Source organism: Buteo buteo, chromosome 4, assembly GCF_964188355.1.
Source record: "Buteo buteo chromosome 4, bButBut1.hap1.1, whole genome shotgun sequence".
Lineage (NCBI taxonomy): Eukaryota > Metazoa > Chordata > Aves > Accipitriformes > Accipitridae > Buteo > Buteo buteo.
This window is the reverse complement of record NC_134174.1, coordinates 64,912,481-64,931,207: the sequence shown is the minus strand read 5'-3', so window position 1 is coordinate 64,931,207 and position 18,727 is coordinate 64,912,481. Positions and strand designations below refer to the sequence as shown.

Sequence of the window (18,727 nt, the reverse complement as noted above, 5' to 3'; positions counted from 1 at the left end):
TAAATGTATTTGATTGTTTTCCTTCACAGTAAGACAATCCCATTCACTACCCACGCTTGAAGGGCATCCATAATAAATACATGCATAAAGATTAGTCTCTATGTTAGAGGAATGCCCAATATCCTAGTCAAAACCCGGTCCTATCATACGCACACCGGCACTCAAGATTGTGAATAAAACAGCCTGTTTGAAAGAGCTTAAGGCCAGATCTACAACAGTTACAAACAACCCGATATCTCAACCAGAATGGTATAGGATCTGTGATCCACAATATGACCATTTCTATAGTGGGCAAACAGATTTCAGGCATTGGTGAAGTTGTAATTAAAACAATAAGGAAAATGTATTAACATCTGGAAGACAGGCAATCTGCAATAGCCAATATGACAAATTTGAGCCAGCCAAGCTAAGAAAAACAGATGCACAAGAGCGCAAATACAAGCACATACTGAAAAATAAGTGTTTTGGTTTATGATGATAAAAAGGAGACCATCAGGACATCCTTTCAGGCAGATGTGCTGTTCAAAGAAAAACACTACACAGGGGGAAGTAAAATGAATCACTCACAAGAAGTACTGTTGAATTCTTTTAATAACACTAGGAAAATATCATAGTATTAAAATCCTGCACGGGATCCTCAAAAGGTTATTTTGGTTGGGATTTCTTTGTGTTTATAAACCAAACTTTTTTTCCCCCAATTGTGTTTTCTTTTAAACCAACTACTCCTTTACAATGGTATTTCCAGTTAAAACACAGCTAACCTATAAATACCTGAATACCACAACACACATTGTGTGCATGGGTTTTGTTTAAATCTTAGCGGAAATATGGTAAAACTATTCAACACAGGGAAGCAAACGTCGATTTGTTAAGCGGGGAATGTAACAGCCAGTAAAGAATACATTGCATACATAATACAGAAGGAAAAAAATTATCATCTGGAGTATGTGAAATTACACTGATTTTGCACCTTAAACCTATTAGAAGTTACTCTGTTGGCCAATACTAATCCACTGAACAAGCAGAATGTTGGTCAGAAGTCTAACGTTTCCTGTACCAGCACAGAGAGAATATAAGCAGTCCAATGCTGTTAAAAGAAAACATGAAATCCAGCTCATGTTTCTGGTTAGGGATCGATTTCTTCAGGAACTACTGTTAACATAACATCTTCGTTGCCCCTGCGTACAACCATGTTCAACGTACTGTCCTTTTTAATAATGTCACTGACATCACTGGCTGAACTTATCGACTGTCCATTGATGCTTATAATCACATCGTTGTCCTTCAGGCCACCACTGAAAATACAAAGCAGCAATGTATTATTATAATTGCCATTTTATTGTCTTTACAATATTGTTTAAAAAAAAAGAAAAGGTTGCTGCATTTTTCCTATTTCCCACCCAACGGCAGTTGCACAGAGACACAGCAGGCATGGAAAAAGCAATCAGAATTTATGAAGCGGTGAAGATTACAATACAATGCAGAAACCTCAGAAATCAAATGGAGGTACAAGCTTGATGAATCCCATATTTCACTGCCTTCAAAGGAATTCACTATTGCAAATAGCACAGTAATTCTGCAATAAGGATCCTAGATGCTGATTCAGTAGAAGAGATAGAGGCATATTTTTCTTTTAAAATAATTGCAACAAGGCACTTGTTTTAGAGAGGAAATTTTCTAAGCTTTTATTCACATATACATAGCAAAGCAATTTGAGTGGCACTTTGTGTTAACGCATGAGGAATTTTGGTCCCGGATCCACGCTGTTCTCCATACACAGGTTACTGACAGCCACTTCACCTTACCTTCATGCTTTAAACCTGAGCAGAATAACACATGCAGCAATCTAGCCCAGTCACCAAAAACGCATGCGCGTCCTTCCACTCGTCTGCCTGCCCGCAGCCCCCAGAATCCCTTCTCCTGACCTCAGCACCACATGCAAACCGAAACCAAAACCCTCCTGACTCAAAGCAGGACGGGGCAGCACGGCAAGGCTCCCCTGCCCAGGGCCGCGGGTCTCTCTCCAAGCTGGCTGAGACTGCTGCCGGGACCAAGAAACAGGATGGTGAGGGATACCATCGACCACAACATCTTGCCCAGTCTTGCACAACGATCTGGCTCCAAGTTATGGAAATATTACCCAAGTAACCAGATCAGACATGATTCAGCCCTTCAGCATAATCCTTCTTCACAAAACCACAGAGCAGTCATCGGCCTCTTCCGCCTGCAGAAAACGCCTTACATGAGTGTCTCCTGCAAGCAGGATGCCTTGGCCAACGTTTGTGGCAAATCTGGTTGCCTACCGAAGGCATGACTTAAAACATTTCCATGGGAGAAACCTTCCAGATTATCTCGGTCTCTCAGGCAGCCTCTCCTCTCAACTCATACCCAGGAGAAGGTTGCTGCAGAACTGCTCTGATCCCCTACCAGCACGGCTACACAACGCGCATTGGAAAGGAAATCAGCAGAACAGGGAAACCCACTGACAAGGGAACTCAAGTGGGCGAGACACAGCAAACATGGGCTGCATTTTAATTGCCAGGCCAGCCTTTAGATGAAGCATCCTTATTTGAGTTTGCCTTCAAGTTATGAGGCTACATTGCCTCGCATTTCTTCTACCTCTCTAATGCCCTTCTCCCACTCTCTGCAATTCTCCATACTCCTATAATTATTTTTCTGCACCTTCAGATTGGGCCTGCATGCCAAGGCAGTAAGTCCAGTCCCACACTGGAGCAGCCACATTATTCCTACGCTAACTGCAATTTCATTTCACATCACAGACATACACCACTATTCTGCACAAACAGCGCTGCCAACAAGAATTACCTACAAAACGCAGCACTAATTTAGAGAGCATGCTAGACAGCTAACACCGTGTATCTTACAGTAGCATCCAGACTGCAACAAACAGACATCATCCAACCATCCTTGCAGTCTTCTGAAGAGACAACATACGCTTGCTCCAAGGAGCTTTCTGCCTACGTGCCTCTGGTGCTACACACGCCTCTTTGTCGCCACAAAGATTTACTCTTCTCTTAAATGATCTCTAGTTTCAGAAAATGAATAAAGTTTCCCATTTCCTACCCTGGATTTCTGAGTGGTTTCATATCAAACAAACTCTGAAAGGAAAGTGTCTCCAGCAGGAGCCAGCCAGACCAGTGCCAGTGACCACAGACCAGATGCCGTACTTCAGCCAGGCATCTCATGAAGCGTGGTACCAACCAGCAGCTGAGCTTCTGAGCAAATACTGAATAATACAAAGAAAAAGATCAGTTGTCCAAAACCAAAAGCTCCTCCCAATAACATGACTCATCCCAAAGCTCTCACATGGAAGAGTATCTCCTGCCAAGAGAGGATTTCTCCCCCAGTGGAGACACTCCAGGAGAGCTGGTGGGTTTGCCCAACACTGAGGTGCTTGGGCCGAGATGGACACGTCTTCACAAGGTGGACGCAAAGCTTCTCCCTCACTCTCCTACAGGAGTGACCGGCAGGGCCATGGGGAGCGTGCACAAGCAAATGTCTTTATTCAGTGCTGGCATCGGTACAACAGACGTCTTGGAAGCAATTGCTGAGAAAAATGAAAATTGAGTTTTCACGCCCACTGAATCCTTGCCCTTTCAGCTGGGAACGCTGACAGGGCTTTGCTGCAATACCCTGATACGTTCGCAATATTGCCCATCGGGGACCGGACTAAAACCACAAACCCATTTCCAGCAGACAACCTAATAGCTATCAGATGGTTGTAATTTTGTTAATTTAGCATAATCAAGATAGCAAGTTAAGCAGGGAACATTCTCTATCATTACTGCCTTAAATCAGTGGCAGTGGTTTTGAGAAAAAAGTACTTCAACTTACGCTTCAGCTGGTGTTTCTGGAATTACTTCAATAACATAGGCCCCAGAGACAACATCAGGAAAGTCTTTATGGCGATCCTTCAGCTCTCTAGCTTTGCTGGAAAACGAAGAAACAGCAACAAAAATATTTTGACAAGATGGGAAAAAAAAATCGCGCATTTTCACTTAGTTAAGTCACTTAGCATTCACTAGCTGAGGTATTTTATACAAGTTGATGTGACACTTCACAATTAATTTTAACCCTTAGAAGTATTTAAAGAATTATTACACTTTTTGCATTCATACAGCTTTTTAATGCCCATTTCTGCTAAAGGCAATAATTTCAATAGATACTGAGGATCAGAGTTAAAACATTCCAAAACTTGGCCATTACTTTAGAACTAGCAGATCCTGAACACCTAAAAAAAGCCCCTTCTGGTTTCAATGCTTTGTTATTACACCCATGATCCTGCACATGGGAGAACTGGTTATTTCTACAGGACATAGTATCACCTGCTCATGTGTCTTTTCAGGTTTGAGTATGAATAAGCAAGTCCACACAAAAGCTTCATTTTACATTAAGTGAATTGTTTAATGAAAATAATTTTATAGAAATGGAAATACGCACGTAGCTGCTGTAATTCTTGAAAACATACGGTCCTGTTTTCTCCTTGACCCACACGACAGCACGGGACAGAAGATAACAACAGTAATAGAGCCCCAGGACAAATTAACAATTGCTAGCTATTCTCTTCTGAAGCATTAAGGAAAAGAAAAAGCCAGGGAGTTGTTTAAAAACTAGCTCATACAAGAGTCTACAGGAGAGTTCAACCATGTAACAGATGCAGAGAAAAAGGTAGCAAAAACGGGCTGTGAGTTGTCACCAGCACCTACAGAGGCACTCGCTGCTGGTTCAAACCTCCTGGTTCTTTCTGCAGATCATGAGCTTGATCCAAACGCATGCAGTGACCACACTTCGGGAAGGTGAGGAACCACTGCTTTTACTTACCTGGGAGTCAGGGACATCATTCGTATGCCAATGTATTTCTTTTTGGTTATAGCTTTTCCTACAAAAAAGAAAACAGGTCTCAATCAATTGCTCTTACCAAAAGAGCCTCAAAGGCTATTGACTTTCTGGTTTATTACTACTTTCATGTTTTTCTCCTTCAAAGTGGTGAAGTACAGTACCTTTAGCTTGTCTGTCATGGGATTCAGTTAGGAACTTTTTTATTTTATCCGATGGGATAGCAAACGAGATCCCTGCTGTAACTTTTAATGTATTAATTCCAATGACTTCACCATCCTGGAGAAGTAAGAAATTGTTATTAGCAACTATGAAACATCTCAGAGAGAAATGGATTATTTCTTCCAAGCAACCACAAAGACAAATGCACATAACACACTCTGTAGCTGGTTTTCAATTTTCTAAATGGTCTCTTTAAGTCTAGTTTTTTGGAGTCTATTGATAAACAACTGTTCTATGGTTTTGGAAAACTGATGTGGATATTCATCTTGCCACTAGCAGAAGAGCGATCAGAATTGGGCAGCTCTCCTGCTTGCAGCAGATGAGCAGCACATTCTACAGCCAATTTTGGTCTGTTTATTTCAGCAGGCACCTCAGGAAGTATGGCTCCCACTGGTTCTGAGCAAATATTGCATAATAATATAAAGAAAAACGACAGTTCACCAAAATCAAAGATTTGCTGGTAATGTGACTCCAAGAGAAAGTTTCAGATAAAACATCTCTGCTGTCACCTGATGATTCGAGCAATTCTGAAATCTCAGCAGCTTCTTTCCCTGGTCTATCCCCGATTAAAAACTATCCAACTACAATTTTTTTAAATGGAGGTTACTGGTGCTGAAATTGTACTGCAAGTCGGGTGAAAAAAACCTGCTGAATCTCCAAGGCAGAAACTCTGACTCGTTCTTTCTTCCAATTTGTGCCGTCCCTCATTGAGGACCACTGCCTCTCCTCTGCTCGACCCCACGTGCCCCCATCCGAGAGCTCCCACACAGCAGTTAGGTTTTGCAACCTGCTTCCGTTTTTCTCTCTTGGGCTTATCCACAGCTGCTGCAAGGTCAGCTCTGACCGCGTCCTGCAATATCAGCAAATAAACCCTAATATCCTGATAAATATGGGGGGTTTTCAACCCCCTCAGTGTGATTCAAAATAAAGGGGTAGGTATGTTTTTGAACCATTAAGCTGAGTTTCAGTATGCAAAAAAAAAAAATATTGCTGGCTGCATGGTATATAGTGAAGGCAAACGCCTCAACTTTATATTCTGCTTTTTACTTACTGCAAGGCATGGGCAAAAAAAATTAGGCATTACACTTGCTCGAAACTATGCAAACCGTAAACATCTTAAATATTGAAATCCAAGTATATCTTATGATTTGCCAACATAAACACAGACAAGTGATTCGTAAGAACTATGTGAATTTTGTATAGTCAGCCAGATATCGAAAGCTCTGAATCACACTTCTGGTGTGGCGTTTTGTTTGCTTGTTGGTTTGGGTGGGTTTTTTTGTTTTGTTTTTAAAATAAAAAGTAAAAAGTAATAAGCTTGACACTAAGCAAACTTAAAGAAACTCTTACCAGATTTACTAGGGGTCCTCCAGAGTTTCCATACTGAAAATAAACATATGGCAAGAACATGTTTTAATATCTACCTCTTAATTCATGGCAAGCACAACATAAAAGAAATTTTTGAAATATTTCTGTAGCAATTTTTTCATTGTCTATTAAATACGTGCAATAGAACAGTCTTAACATCCAAATCCATTAACTACCCTTAATATCACCCCTTTTAGCTGAGCTTTGCAAATGCTTAGTCCTTCTTCTCTTGCCAGAGTAAGTTCAGAAAGCCAAGGTTTTTCTTTTGTTTTAATAGTACCACACTAGCAACTTAGAAGATTTTAGCACAGCTCTGGGAGCTGTTAGCGAAGATTTCTTACAAGGCCAACAGTAGAAGTACAAAACCTATTGTTTTGCCTTAAAGCAGAAACCAACTCGAATCCTTAAACTAAGCTTGGCTTCTTTTTTAGAAAACAAATGATGGATTTCGAAAAGATATTTATTTGCCAGAGAATATTGCCTCCTCCCTTGTAATTTGTAAGAATTTTGAAGTGAAGGCAGATATTGTACTTGGGGTGGTTCCTTGGGGGATTTTTAAACAACAATCAAGTAATGCGGCAACGCAGATGTCCATATTTACATGGATAAGAGAAAAGCTAACTATGTTCACTGTTCTTCAGAATTTTCAGAGTAACTATTAATGAAATCTAAGAGCTAAAGGGGACAAGGCTCAGAGCAGGACATACGTTGATGATGGCATCGGTCTGAATATAGTCCATATCGGAGTTGCGGAGGCCCAGCTCCTTCCCTCCACGCTGAGTGGTACTAACAATCCCTGTAGTCACTGTGTTTTGAAGCGAAAATGGACTTCCAATCGCGACCACGAATTCTCCTGGCCTCAAGTCTGCAGACTGACCAAGCAGAAGAACTGGCAATTTACCCTACAAATAAAAATAAAATAAATTAAAAAAAAAATCAAATGTTGTTAAGACACTTCTACATCCATAGAACAAATTCCACAGAAACACGAATACATTAATAGAGCAGAGGAAAAAAAGAGAGGCTTTTATCCCTTGGGGATTTTGCTTGCTCTGTTTCCTTTCAGTATTTCATGTGGCTCTGTAGAGAAACATCTCAATGAACTTCTCCTCCAAAGAGTGGGCTCTTTAGACTCTAGTACTTTTTCCACAACAGGTATCCATTAATCAAAAACAATTAAAAGACCAAAGGAATATTTATGCTCTGCTGTACAAAGCAAACATCTGATGATACTAGGAATGAGTTGTTTCCAACAGCTTCTTGAAATAATTAGCCAACAGCTGCTGAAATAAAATATATTAAGAGTGAACACTAAAGACTCATGAAAGCAACAGCCAAAGTGTATCAAACATGCATATGTATAGTTAAAAGCCTTTTATATTCTCAAAAGACACCAGCTAATGTTTCATCTTACTTTTTTTTTTCAATGGAGTATCCTTCTAAATAATTACATTGCCTCCTACATACACTGATGTCTCCTAAAGGTGTTAGGATTTAAAGACTTTCTGGGATTTTTCTGTTATGACAGTACGGGATACCATTATAGTTTCCTTTCAAGATCTTATCTCTAATATAAACATATTAACTATCACATTATTGAGGACATTCCCACTAAGACACAAAACATTCTTAAAATCCAGCATCAATAGAGATCACTGCAATTTACAGCAATTAAAAAAAAAAAAAAAAGAAGAAGAGGGAAGGTTGGATCCACACCCCCTTGCCAATGCAATGGTTCAAGGGAACCGAGTATGGTTTCTCCAAGACATGTTGTATCTGCACAGGCACTGAACTGGCTGGATAACAGATGATTCAACTGGACAAATAACCTCCCCGCCACAGCAATCCGAAAACAGCTGGGAAGTTCTTAAGGTCTGCAACTCACCAAGTAATTAAGGGTGTTCTGAAACAGATCATATTTCAAATAAATACTTTGCCTTTATTTATCACCTGCCTGCAAAATATGCATTGAGCTCCGCTTCTTTGCTTCGTATTTTTAAAAATCAGTCTTTACCCTGCCAGTGATGTTACAAATTTTCTAATCCTCTTATGTTTAACCTGTTGTCCAAATGATCCTGACCCTCTCCAGGTATTTAATCATGTTACTAGACTATTTCTATTAGCATCAACGGACCTGGACATGTATAAATTCAGGTTTCAACTTAAGGATTTGGAGGATTAGGACATTACCCAACCCTAAATCAAAACAGAGGAAGTCTCAAGGGATGTATCTTTTGCTTGGCAAACCTAACTTTAACACAGCTTTCCTCCAAGCTTGCCCCATGTTAAAAATTCTTTCCTTTGCTCAACAAACCCGGGCCCAAAAGGAAAAAGGCATTAGTGTAAACTTTCAGAACAGGCCAGTGATTCTAGACGCAGTTGAAGCCCCACCTAGAGATTCACTTAAACCAATTTCCAAGGAATGGGTAACATAGTCACTTTATTAAAAATCAGGGTACCTTCAAGGTATTCTTGAGCTGTGTACCTAAAATGGAGGCACAAATTGGCTTAATACTCCTTCTTGTAATTCATTCCTTCCAGAAAATTTGTAAAGGTGCCTTTTTCACCCCATACCTGTTCCAAAGCACACAGATTTATGCACCCCTACTTGACGGGATCCAAAAGGTATATACTGTGTGCTCATGCAGCAAAGAAACAAGGTAATATTTAGTATGGCCTGATTATTTGTACATATTCCCAAGTTAGTGATAACTTTGCTTCAGAAGTTAGTACGAGCTGAATCATTATTAAATTTTGGCAAAAAAGGGAAATACTAGGTGTTTAAATTTGAAATCAAGAGCTAGCTCTTTAGGGGTCTTTTGTCATCAACTGTTTGAAAGCCTGTATCGATAAGTCACCCTTAGGGACAAAAATCCAGTAACATAAACCAACCCAAATGCCCATCACTTTGTATTTTTTCACCTACAGTTTTATTTCAAATGTCCTAGGAGATATGCAGTGTCTATAAAGTAGAAAGTAAAAAATAAAGGCATCGGTCATCACTATATGCTGCTGCAAATACAGAAGTTATGGTTTTAATATTTAACAAGCCCGGTCCTGTGTATCCTTTATCCAACTTTGTTACAATTCCACCAGCAAAATTTTACTCAGATGAACAGATTGTTTCGATAAAACTCATTGCCAAATCTCAGACAGGATAAGATGCTCAATGGAAACTTATCTTTCAGTCTCCAGACAGCAAGAAAATAATTAACCAACTGCTTGTTAAACAGAATAGTTGAAAGAGCAACAGAATAGGCAATACAGTAAGGAGAAAAACATTTCCCTTTCTAATTATTTTTCAGAGGAAAGTTTTCACAACCAGCAATGCCCTAATAACTACTCAATAATAACCATCCCTGGACCCTATCAGTGCCACAGCCATAGATAAACCCAACCAAGGCTGTGGCTTAATTCTGGGAAGGATCGAACGGTGATACCCAGTTTCCCCATCGTGTTTGCAGCACAGCAGACAAGCAGCAATATCCCAAGGCAACGCTGCTGAGCGGTTCATCATCTCAGACCACAGCCCTGACTCCAAGGGACCTCTCCAGTACAGCGGGGAAGAGGCAGCTACGATTAGCTGTGCTGGGAAGCATGCAGTATATGCAACACAAACAGCCCCATATGGGTATTGTTTGGATAGAGAGAGCACGCTGGCCCTTCCTTCTCTCACCAGATGCTATTAAGCTTACGTAGCACGTGTTTTCAAGATGTTGTTGGTCAAGAAGCGCATCTCTTTTTGGCACTGCTTTTCCTTATTTAAAAAAAAACAAAACAACCAAAACAACACAAAAAGTGGCTTTTGTTTGTATCCCAGTCCACTTGAAACGGATACTTCATAGAGAAAGAGGACCTTTATCAGAAATGAAACATGGACAAGCAAAAGAAAACAGAATTATTTTTTTTTCCCATTAATAGAAAAAAAAAAAAAAGACTGGTCGTGTACAAAGGTAAAAGATTTATACAATGTTCCTGAGTTATAAAAACAGTCACGAAGCCAAAATCGCATTTGGCAGCAGAAAGAAAATACATGAACAATCTCTGACTAATACAATTACTTTTGATTGTGCTGAGTTTTCAAGCCTATGCCTATACTAGCTAGGCTTCAGTTCAAAGTCTAACGCTGTATGGATTGGCTGTGGGTCATCCATGTGATTCAACATGCCTTCTGGAAAGAGTTTGGCTAACCTTCCTTTTCCTAGGAACAAGAATCAATTGCTAAAATTGCCTTGTGCTGCACATATTATGAAACATAGCTTTGGAAAATGTGTTCTCTGTTCCTTATGATTTTGCACTGTGGTGCAGAGCACACTAACAGCACTGCATGTAAACACTCTCGTTAGTGCCTCTGCAAGTAAATGCCATGAAGAATTGGTCATGATGAGTATACACATTGTAGTGGCTTTAAATTTGGGGGTTTCTCTCTAAAAAAGCTTAAAAATAACATTGCCACATTCAGAACTAAATTTTCCACTATCAAAAAACCCCAAGTATTCATTTAAATTGTAGAGGTGGTTGTCAAGTGAAATCAATATAAAACCAATCAAAATCCCTGGGCATCAAGTGATCAAATGGGAAGTATGTCCTTCTGCAGTCCACAAGAGGAGCGCTGGAAACGCAGCGCAAGCACTTACAGCAGCATTGTAACCTGAATCGTATCAGAACACCTTGCCTGTGCCCTCACACCCTTCCACTGGCAAGCTCTTGCCTAGGATGTTAAGACAGTCCTTGTAAACTAAGCTTAAGTGCTTGGGTCTGGGGCCCTTAATAACTATACTTAATAAAATGGGCGTTCTTCAATTTTTACATAACAACTGATGGTCATCAGGATGATGTAACTACTGTCACAACCCATGATTCTCTTCGGTTAACTATAGATTTGCCACAACAGTTAATTAAAATCCCAGGCAAACGAGCATGCCTTGCAGCACAATGAACGGGGAGCCAGAAACACCCAGCACCTAACCCCAGCTTTCCCAGTGACTCACTGCACGACCTTGGGCAACACATAACATCTTTTCTTTCCCTCCGATTTTCATTTGATGAACCCTCAGGGCTCTGCTGGGATCCGTGTTTACTCAATAAAACAAATCTGCAAGCAGGCATTCTGCGAGTACACAGAAATAGGACTAAACATGCAAAACCATAAGTGGCACATGACTCACTGTTTACACCCAGCCAGAGAAGGAGCCATTAATTAGCGTTAATATTTTAAGCCTTTCTCATCCCAAAGAGCTTCAGACATTTTTATACATGGATTTGGCTCAAACCCTGGATAAACATCACTCCCACGAAATGGATTTTGTGGATTTCCCAAGAAACAGCTTCATCCAACAGTAAGATGCAGCTATCGTTGCACGAGAGATTAGGACAAGTATAGAAGAAAAGCATCATCAGCTGGGAGTTGGATGTTCATCTGACGTACATTACCAGCATAGCTCGAGTCAGGTAAAATAAGTGGAGCCTGGACGAATCAGCTCTGCAACTAGAAGAGGCAGGCAGCATGCAACCACCAGCAGGCATGGCCAGAGCCAGAGAGAAATAAAAACCAAGAGACAGACGGCCATAACCAGTAAGTGTTTCAGCTGGAACTTTTTCATCCATGAAACAAGTGAATCTGTCTCTATGTTGGCATAGAAAGCAAGTAAATCCCTTCTCTGCACTGTAATCCCCTTCATTTGTGGAAGGAAGATCACGAATATGCATGAAGCAGTTTGCAGTCCAATCATTCTTCTGATGAAGAGGAGACAAATGTTCTGTTCCGAGTTCAATTTGTGTTAAATAGCAACAGATTTCCGTCATACTTTTTATTTTTAGGTGGAAAAAAACCAGATGCTTGTATAGTATGCTAATTCAGCTGTAAGAACTCTGGCAGGACATGTAACTTCCCTAGGAATTGCATTTCTGTTCTCATTAATGAAACTATTTAACTTTCAGAATACGTTATGGCAAAATAAAAACGCAGGTCATGAGCATACAAAAATGTAGAGTATCATCTACAATCTAGAAACTGCTTGACAAAACGCCAATGAAAATTAAAAACCCAAGCTGAATGCATTACAAGCCTCCAAAAGTATTTCATCTATAGTTAGAAAAACAAAACTGACTCTCCTTATCTAAATATGGAGCATGGGAAGCTTGCAGAAAAAAAGAAAAAAGGATGAAGCGTTGTTTTGCTACGTCACCATGATTTCAATTACCTGGCAAGATATTGCTGTTCTCCTTTAAAATAAAATACCCTGGTGCTGGCAGACCCACCCCGGAGATGTGTGAGCATTTTGCTGCGTGGGGAGCTGGACCAGCGCATCGTCCCCACAGCGAGGGCTCCTAGGAGATGAGGATGGCAGGAAACGACTGCTGCCTAAACTGATGAGTAAACAGGAGTTAACATCCAAGCTTTTTACAAGCTATTTCATTTCTATGGGTCCTGAAGACTTCTGGAACCAATATGTGGGCTTCCTCAGGCTCTCAAGAGGAAGCAATGCAATATCCAGTGACAGATTTCAAAGTAAAACAGCATTTTAGAAAAGCCGCTTACATCTGGAATTCAAGTAGTTTGGTTTTTCAAAATGTGGGCTATTAAAATATTGATACACAAACAGGAAAGTTTGCTTTCCTGCTTCCTCCAGTTTGTACACACAGGGGAAAAAAAGCAAATCCCCTCTGACCACAAAGATACAGACGCTGCATTGCCTCATGAAACCACCGAAGGAATGAGGGCAGAAGGTCTTGTTGATTTAAAAGCGTCAAACTAAGTGGTTATTACTAAGATGCAGGGAAAACCTTAAGCAAAATGGTGAAATACCACCGCAAATTAGAGACTGGTCACAAACCCACTACTGCTGTACCATGTAGATGCCAAATCCTGCCTGGGATACAGAAGGCAGCAACTGGTCACGCTGAGGAACAAAAATCTTCAGACCCTGGCATGCCTTCTGTGACATAGGTGCTACTTCAGAGTCGGTGAGAAGTGTCTCATGGCTGGTTTTTAAGCATGTAGGAAGAAGATACACCTCAAAATAAAGCCGTTCACCATGCTCCCCTCTTCTGTACTCACTGTCAAAACATAGGCACCTGCCACAGAGATCATCTCTGCAGGCAGAGTCCAATTTCCAGGGGTGAAAGGGATCTGCTCTTTTCTAATTCTGCCCTCCATTAACCCCGACATTGTCCATTAAACCACCCTAAAATTTTCTTTCCTCCTCCTGAAGTTTTCAGCAGCTGCATCACACATTCTCATTTAACAAGGTAGTTACTTGTCTTGAGATGAATTTCATAAGCAAGCTCTGCCAGCTCAAAAGCATCTGTTAGCTCTGGAGTGTTGTGCAATACTTTTGATGGATTTCAGGCTCACTGCAGTATCACGCATGCCACACAGGGTGGATTATTTCACCAGCCTCTGCCTATGCTGCCAAAGTCCAAATTTTTCTAGGGAAGTTTTATAAATTTTGCATGTTCATATCCAAATTGTCTGCAACTGCGCTGTTTCTTTCTAGTATTGCCATCTCCTCAAAGCTGTTTCCATTTGGAAGGATAGTTATACGGCATTCACGTTTACAACACTTGACTCCAGTCTTACTTCCTACTTTCAACACTTCAGCAAACTGTTGTGTCTCACTACGGACACAAGAAATACAGTTTCTCTCCTTTACAGACTGTAAAATTAAGTTTATTTTAGGATTAGAAGAACAACTCCAAGATTTCTGTTCCTCATTGACTGCAACATGTTTTTCCATGGAGAAGAATTTAATGAGGGAAACAGTTCATCCTTACTGGTGCCCAGATTTTACCACCTTCTTTCATTTCCTATTGCACTCAGCAAAGCCAAATTAGTTCTAGTAATGTCTTTGGCCAGATGTTCACACCTTAAAGAAAAACAGCATGCAAGCTGCTGCAAAATCTTAACAGTTTTAGGAATACCAGCTGACAGCCTAAACTCATACTTCAAGCCCAGCTCTGTTCCTAACCACAGAGGCATTCTTCAGCCTTCAGATCCTGCCTTAACATGCCACACAAAAACAGAAGAAAAAAAAATTTCTGCATCTTTGATGTCATCTTCAAATAATTTATTCAAAAGGAAGAACTTCACCTCTTCAGAAAAATTCTTAGGGATGGTTTTCATGCTATACCCAGATTTTTAAAGGGTTATTTGTACCGCCAAATTGACTTCTTTAGTCATCAAATACATTTCAATTTCAACAAGTTACTACCTCTGTGATTTTAAAAAGCCTTTTATGAATCTGGATGATTGCAAGGCATTTCAGTACAAAAAGGAAAGCTCAAACACTGAACTTGAATGGATAAATAAAAATGTCACATGAAAGTTCAGTCATAAAGTCAACTTTTCAGATGACCGCATTTCCATTTTAACTTTTTGTGAACACTTAAAATTTTGCATTTCTAAGTCTCCAAGCGCAACACATCATCTGTCCTGCAAACAGAAGTGCCTCAGGACTCACCTTGGATTGGCATTTCCCAGTGCCACATCAATAGAGCTAGCTGGAAAACTGGTCTCCCATCCCCCAAAAACGCCAAGCGATACTTTCCCCAAGTCTTCTCAAAATTATCCTGAGATGCAACAGCCAGGGGCCAGGGGGAAACAACATACGAGGTACTGGGTTGTACAACTGATATGACACTTACCATGGGTACGTCAGACCCAAGTTTATATCCATATTCTACCTAATTTAGAGCAGAGATAGGAAATTTGATCTCCTGCTACCCAGATGGATGTGCTAAGCTGACATTACGCAAGGAAGACAGCAGGGGACCTGCTCACCTCCTTCAGCAAGAGCTCAGCCTCCAGGCGCTGAGGCACTTACCAAAGTTTCATTAAAACCAAGACTTTTTCTCATAGACAACTTAATATTATTAATAGGCCAATCCCTCCCCTCTCCACCTCCAAAAAGAAAAATGTAGCTGATTTGGCTCTAGATAGCTCTAAGACAGAAAAAGTGCTCCTGCCTTAAAGAATTTGCAAGTATATATAAACGAATTAGGTTGCAATGCTGATGTGCTGTTAGCAAAACAGGGTCACAACCACGTTCAAAACTTAAATTGCTGGAAGAAGATGACTATCATTTAATTACACAGCAGTAATTTTTAAAAAAGAAGAGTATCTGCCATCTCGCAAGTCATAACTAGAATCACCAATTCCAGTCCTGTTTAGCAGTGGTTTCCACTACAGGCAACTCATCTGGCTGCATTCTCTTTTTTCCAAGCTGCTTCCAGTCTTCCATGTTCTCTCTTCCCACAAGCAGCTTACCAGGGAAATTTTGGAGCCATTTCTCTAGGGTATCAAATAACATAAAACTCTACATCTGCTCTCTTCTTAAGTCCCCCAAATGATCTGTCACATCAGTTCAATGTCTCCTCTCTTTGACACACCAGCTTCTCTTTTCTCCGAAGCTCACCTTCCTATTGTTTCAAGTCCTTTCCTTCTCACCATCGTTTTCCGGTCTACTTTACCCACCATGCTGTGCAGAATTCCAATTTTAAATCACTTTTCCAGCTGCACTTCACTCCCTGCGACATCCTATTCAGCCTAATGCTGTCAGTTCTTATCCTGGGGATCTTTCTCTTTGCTTTGTTACTGCAGATCTGCTTTTGCTTATTTTAAGATAACATTGAGAAAAGAAGCAATTGGTAAATGCGTACATAGGTTACCTCAGGAAAATGGAGGTAAAAACAACATGGCAAAAACCATTCTTGGTATCGTTAAGGTTTTCTGCCATGTTGCTGTTAAGAAGCTTTTAAATAAGAAAAAAAGAGAGAGTTTTAAATGACAAAGGTGGCAAGGGAGCAGCAGGAGCACTTCGTATCTTGGGTCATCCAAGAGTTCTGCATTAGATGTCTGGTTTAGTCATGAACTCTGGCACAAACACTTTTGACCTCACTGGGGAATAGGTCTGAACTAAAACAACACTGCAAGATCTACACATTTTTGAGTCATGTGTTTCAAATGAGACATTCTTGCCTGTTAAATTTGGAGGTGATTAACTAATAGTCCAAACAAGGGAAACCAATATGAGCAGCACCCCAAGCAATCACATGCATCTAATTGCATCTACATTACACAGTATTTCAACACAATATTCCACTTGCGCTACATTGTCGACGTGCGCAGAACCGCATGACAGCTTTCCTGCTGTTGCAGGAGGCAGAGTAACGCTGACAGCCATATGTTTGAGATAGAGGGAGACTACGGACGGGAAGTTGCATTCCCATTTGTTCAGAAAGCCACTTGCAGTGTAAGAGCATCTTTCCAAGCTGGCTTTAACTTGCAAGTTCGAGATACTTCCTAAAATATTTTCTATTTTAGTATCTAGACAAGCGTGGTACCTCAGAGGGACAAACGCATCCTCTAAAAGCAATTTGTGACTTCAGTATGGGCACACAAGAAAGACTAATAAGTCCCTCTACCAACCACAAGGGAACATCCACATTTCTTCTCAGAGGGAGAGTTATATTAGCCAATGCGTGTGTAAACCAGCCAGCAAAACACGTCGTTGGTTTTTATTTTGAGGACGCATACCAAAGTGCTACATACTTGCTTGCACTACACTGAGAGGTGATAAAATTAACCAGTACCAACCCCAAACTTGGCTTTTGAAAATGTGTATCCACCTAGCTCAAATATTCTCTGTATACTCAGACCACTAAACTACCAGCCTTTCCTTCAAACATGAAAATTAGCAATAGCTTTTGGAAAGGAAGGTACTAAATTAAGAGAATTAAAATGCGTCTTACTTTAACGACTCACCTGAGAATCTATTTTAATTAGTGCAATGTCAGCTTTTTCATCAACATCTTTAATTTTAGCTTCATATGTTTCACCATTCTTCAGCTCCACCTTCACGCGGTTTTTGTTGGTGACAACATGGGCATTTGTCACTATCAGTCCGTCTTCTGAGACAATGAACCCTGAGCCACTGGCAACAGGAATCTCCCTCTTTGAATAAGGAAGTCTAAAAGACATGGGAAAGAAACATTTATCACTGCAGAAAGTTGAAAGATCACAAATCACTCCAAATAACACGCAGCCAAAAAGAGTTTGGTGGGTTTTAATGCTCTAGGATATCTACTGTTACTTACTATCATTAACAAGACAATGCACATGCATTAGTTTAACTTTTTTTTTTTTTTGCCAGAACTCTTAAATTATCTTTAATTCTTATGCATGACAAATATTTATCATCTCAAAAAACTCTTTGCTATTACATAGCATCAGTCAACGTTTCTGGCACACTGGCAGCTGTTTTCAAGAATACAAAAATCAAAACTAGGCGTCTTGTTTACTTGCGAAATAATTCAATGTGAACCACAGCAGGAGCTATCTTCTCCACCACATCTGCAATAAAGTTGTATTTGTGCCGCAGGCTATTAGGATGTTCTTGGCCTGAAATAGAAACAGAAAACATGTCACGAGTTCTTCAAATGACAGGATAAGGGTCATTGCAAAACACCTGAATCAAAAAAAGCCCCGCTCCTCCCTTTGTGAAAGGCATCTTGTACTTGGATCCCTCCATTACTGCTCTCGCCGCTTTTCTGGATGGCCTATTTAGCCTGTATGGTCTTCTCAGATCAAACAAACGGGGTCTGTTCCTCTGCCAAAACAGGCCCGCTCGGGATTTTTGAAGTCTTACGCTGCTGCGTTTGTAAAATGCCGAGGACAAGGAGGTCCTGACCCCAGCATAAGCCTACAGCAGCCGCTGTGGAAGTTTAACTCGGGTACGAGGTTTGCGCAGCCTCTCCCACCGGTGTGCCCGCACGGCTTGAACCACCAGCCTCTGCCCGGCACCTAAAGGTGGATGCACACTACGTACGCTCTGTGCAACCCTACTCAAGGCATCCTTTCCACTGATACCATCCGTGGTCCATCAACTCCACTTGTGGTCCATCAACTCCACTTAGGAGCCGATCCCACTGTACTTTGGAGTTACCGAACCCCCCTCAAGGCTATAAAATAGATACGCGCAGGAAAACAATGGGACCACAAAGCTCTGCATTCCTGGGCAGTGCTGTAACACAAAAGCTCGTGGTCACTGAGTATTCAAGGGAGGTCAGTGGGATTTTCAAAAGCAACTGGATACCAAACTCCTATTGTGGCCATCAGAAAACCTGTCTGCACCATCAGATGTCTAAAATATCTGGAAAAAACCTCACAATTCTGACACAGCTTCCCTTCCTCAAGTAGTTCGGGGGCATTTTTTTTTTTTTCCAAATTGGGAGCAACTAAGCAATTGGAACACCCCAAAGAGTTCTTTTATATTTCCCT

General features: G+C 40.7%; 1 protein-coding gene across 1 annotated transcript in view; it reads right to left on the bottom strand.

Annotated features, from left to right (window-relative positions):
* Positions 1-573: 573 nt before the first annotated feature.
* HTRA1 (HtrA serine peptidase 1) overlaps positions 574-18,727 on the bottom strand; it is a 34,059-nt gene continuing 15,905 nt past the window's right edge. The window contains exons 2-9 of the mRNA XM_075026557.1: positions 17,749-17,848; positions 17,213-17,417; positions 7,155-7,349; positions 6,430-6,462; positions 5,022-5,136; positions 4,843-4,900; positions 3,856-3,951; positions 574-1,295 (exon numbers count right to left, since the gene is read on the bottom strand). Of these exons, the coding sequence (XP_074882658.1) occupies positions 1,127-1,295; positions 3,856-3,951; positions 4,843-4,900; positions 5,022-5,136; positions 6,430-6,462; positions 7,155-7,349; positions 17,213-17,417; positions 17,749-17,848 (971 nt within the window). The 3' untranslated portion in view covers positions 574-1,126. The remainder of the gene's footprint in view (positions 1,296-3,855; positions 3,952-4,842; positions 4,901-5,021; positions 5,137-6,429; positions 6,463-7,154; positions 7,350-17,212; positions 17,418-17,748; positions 17,849-18,727) is intronic.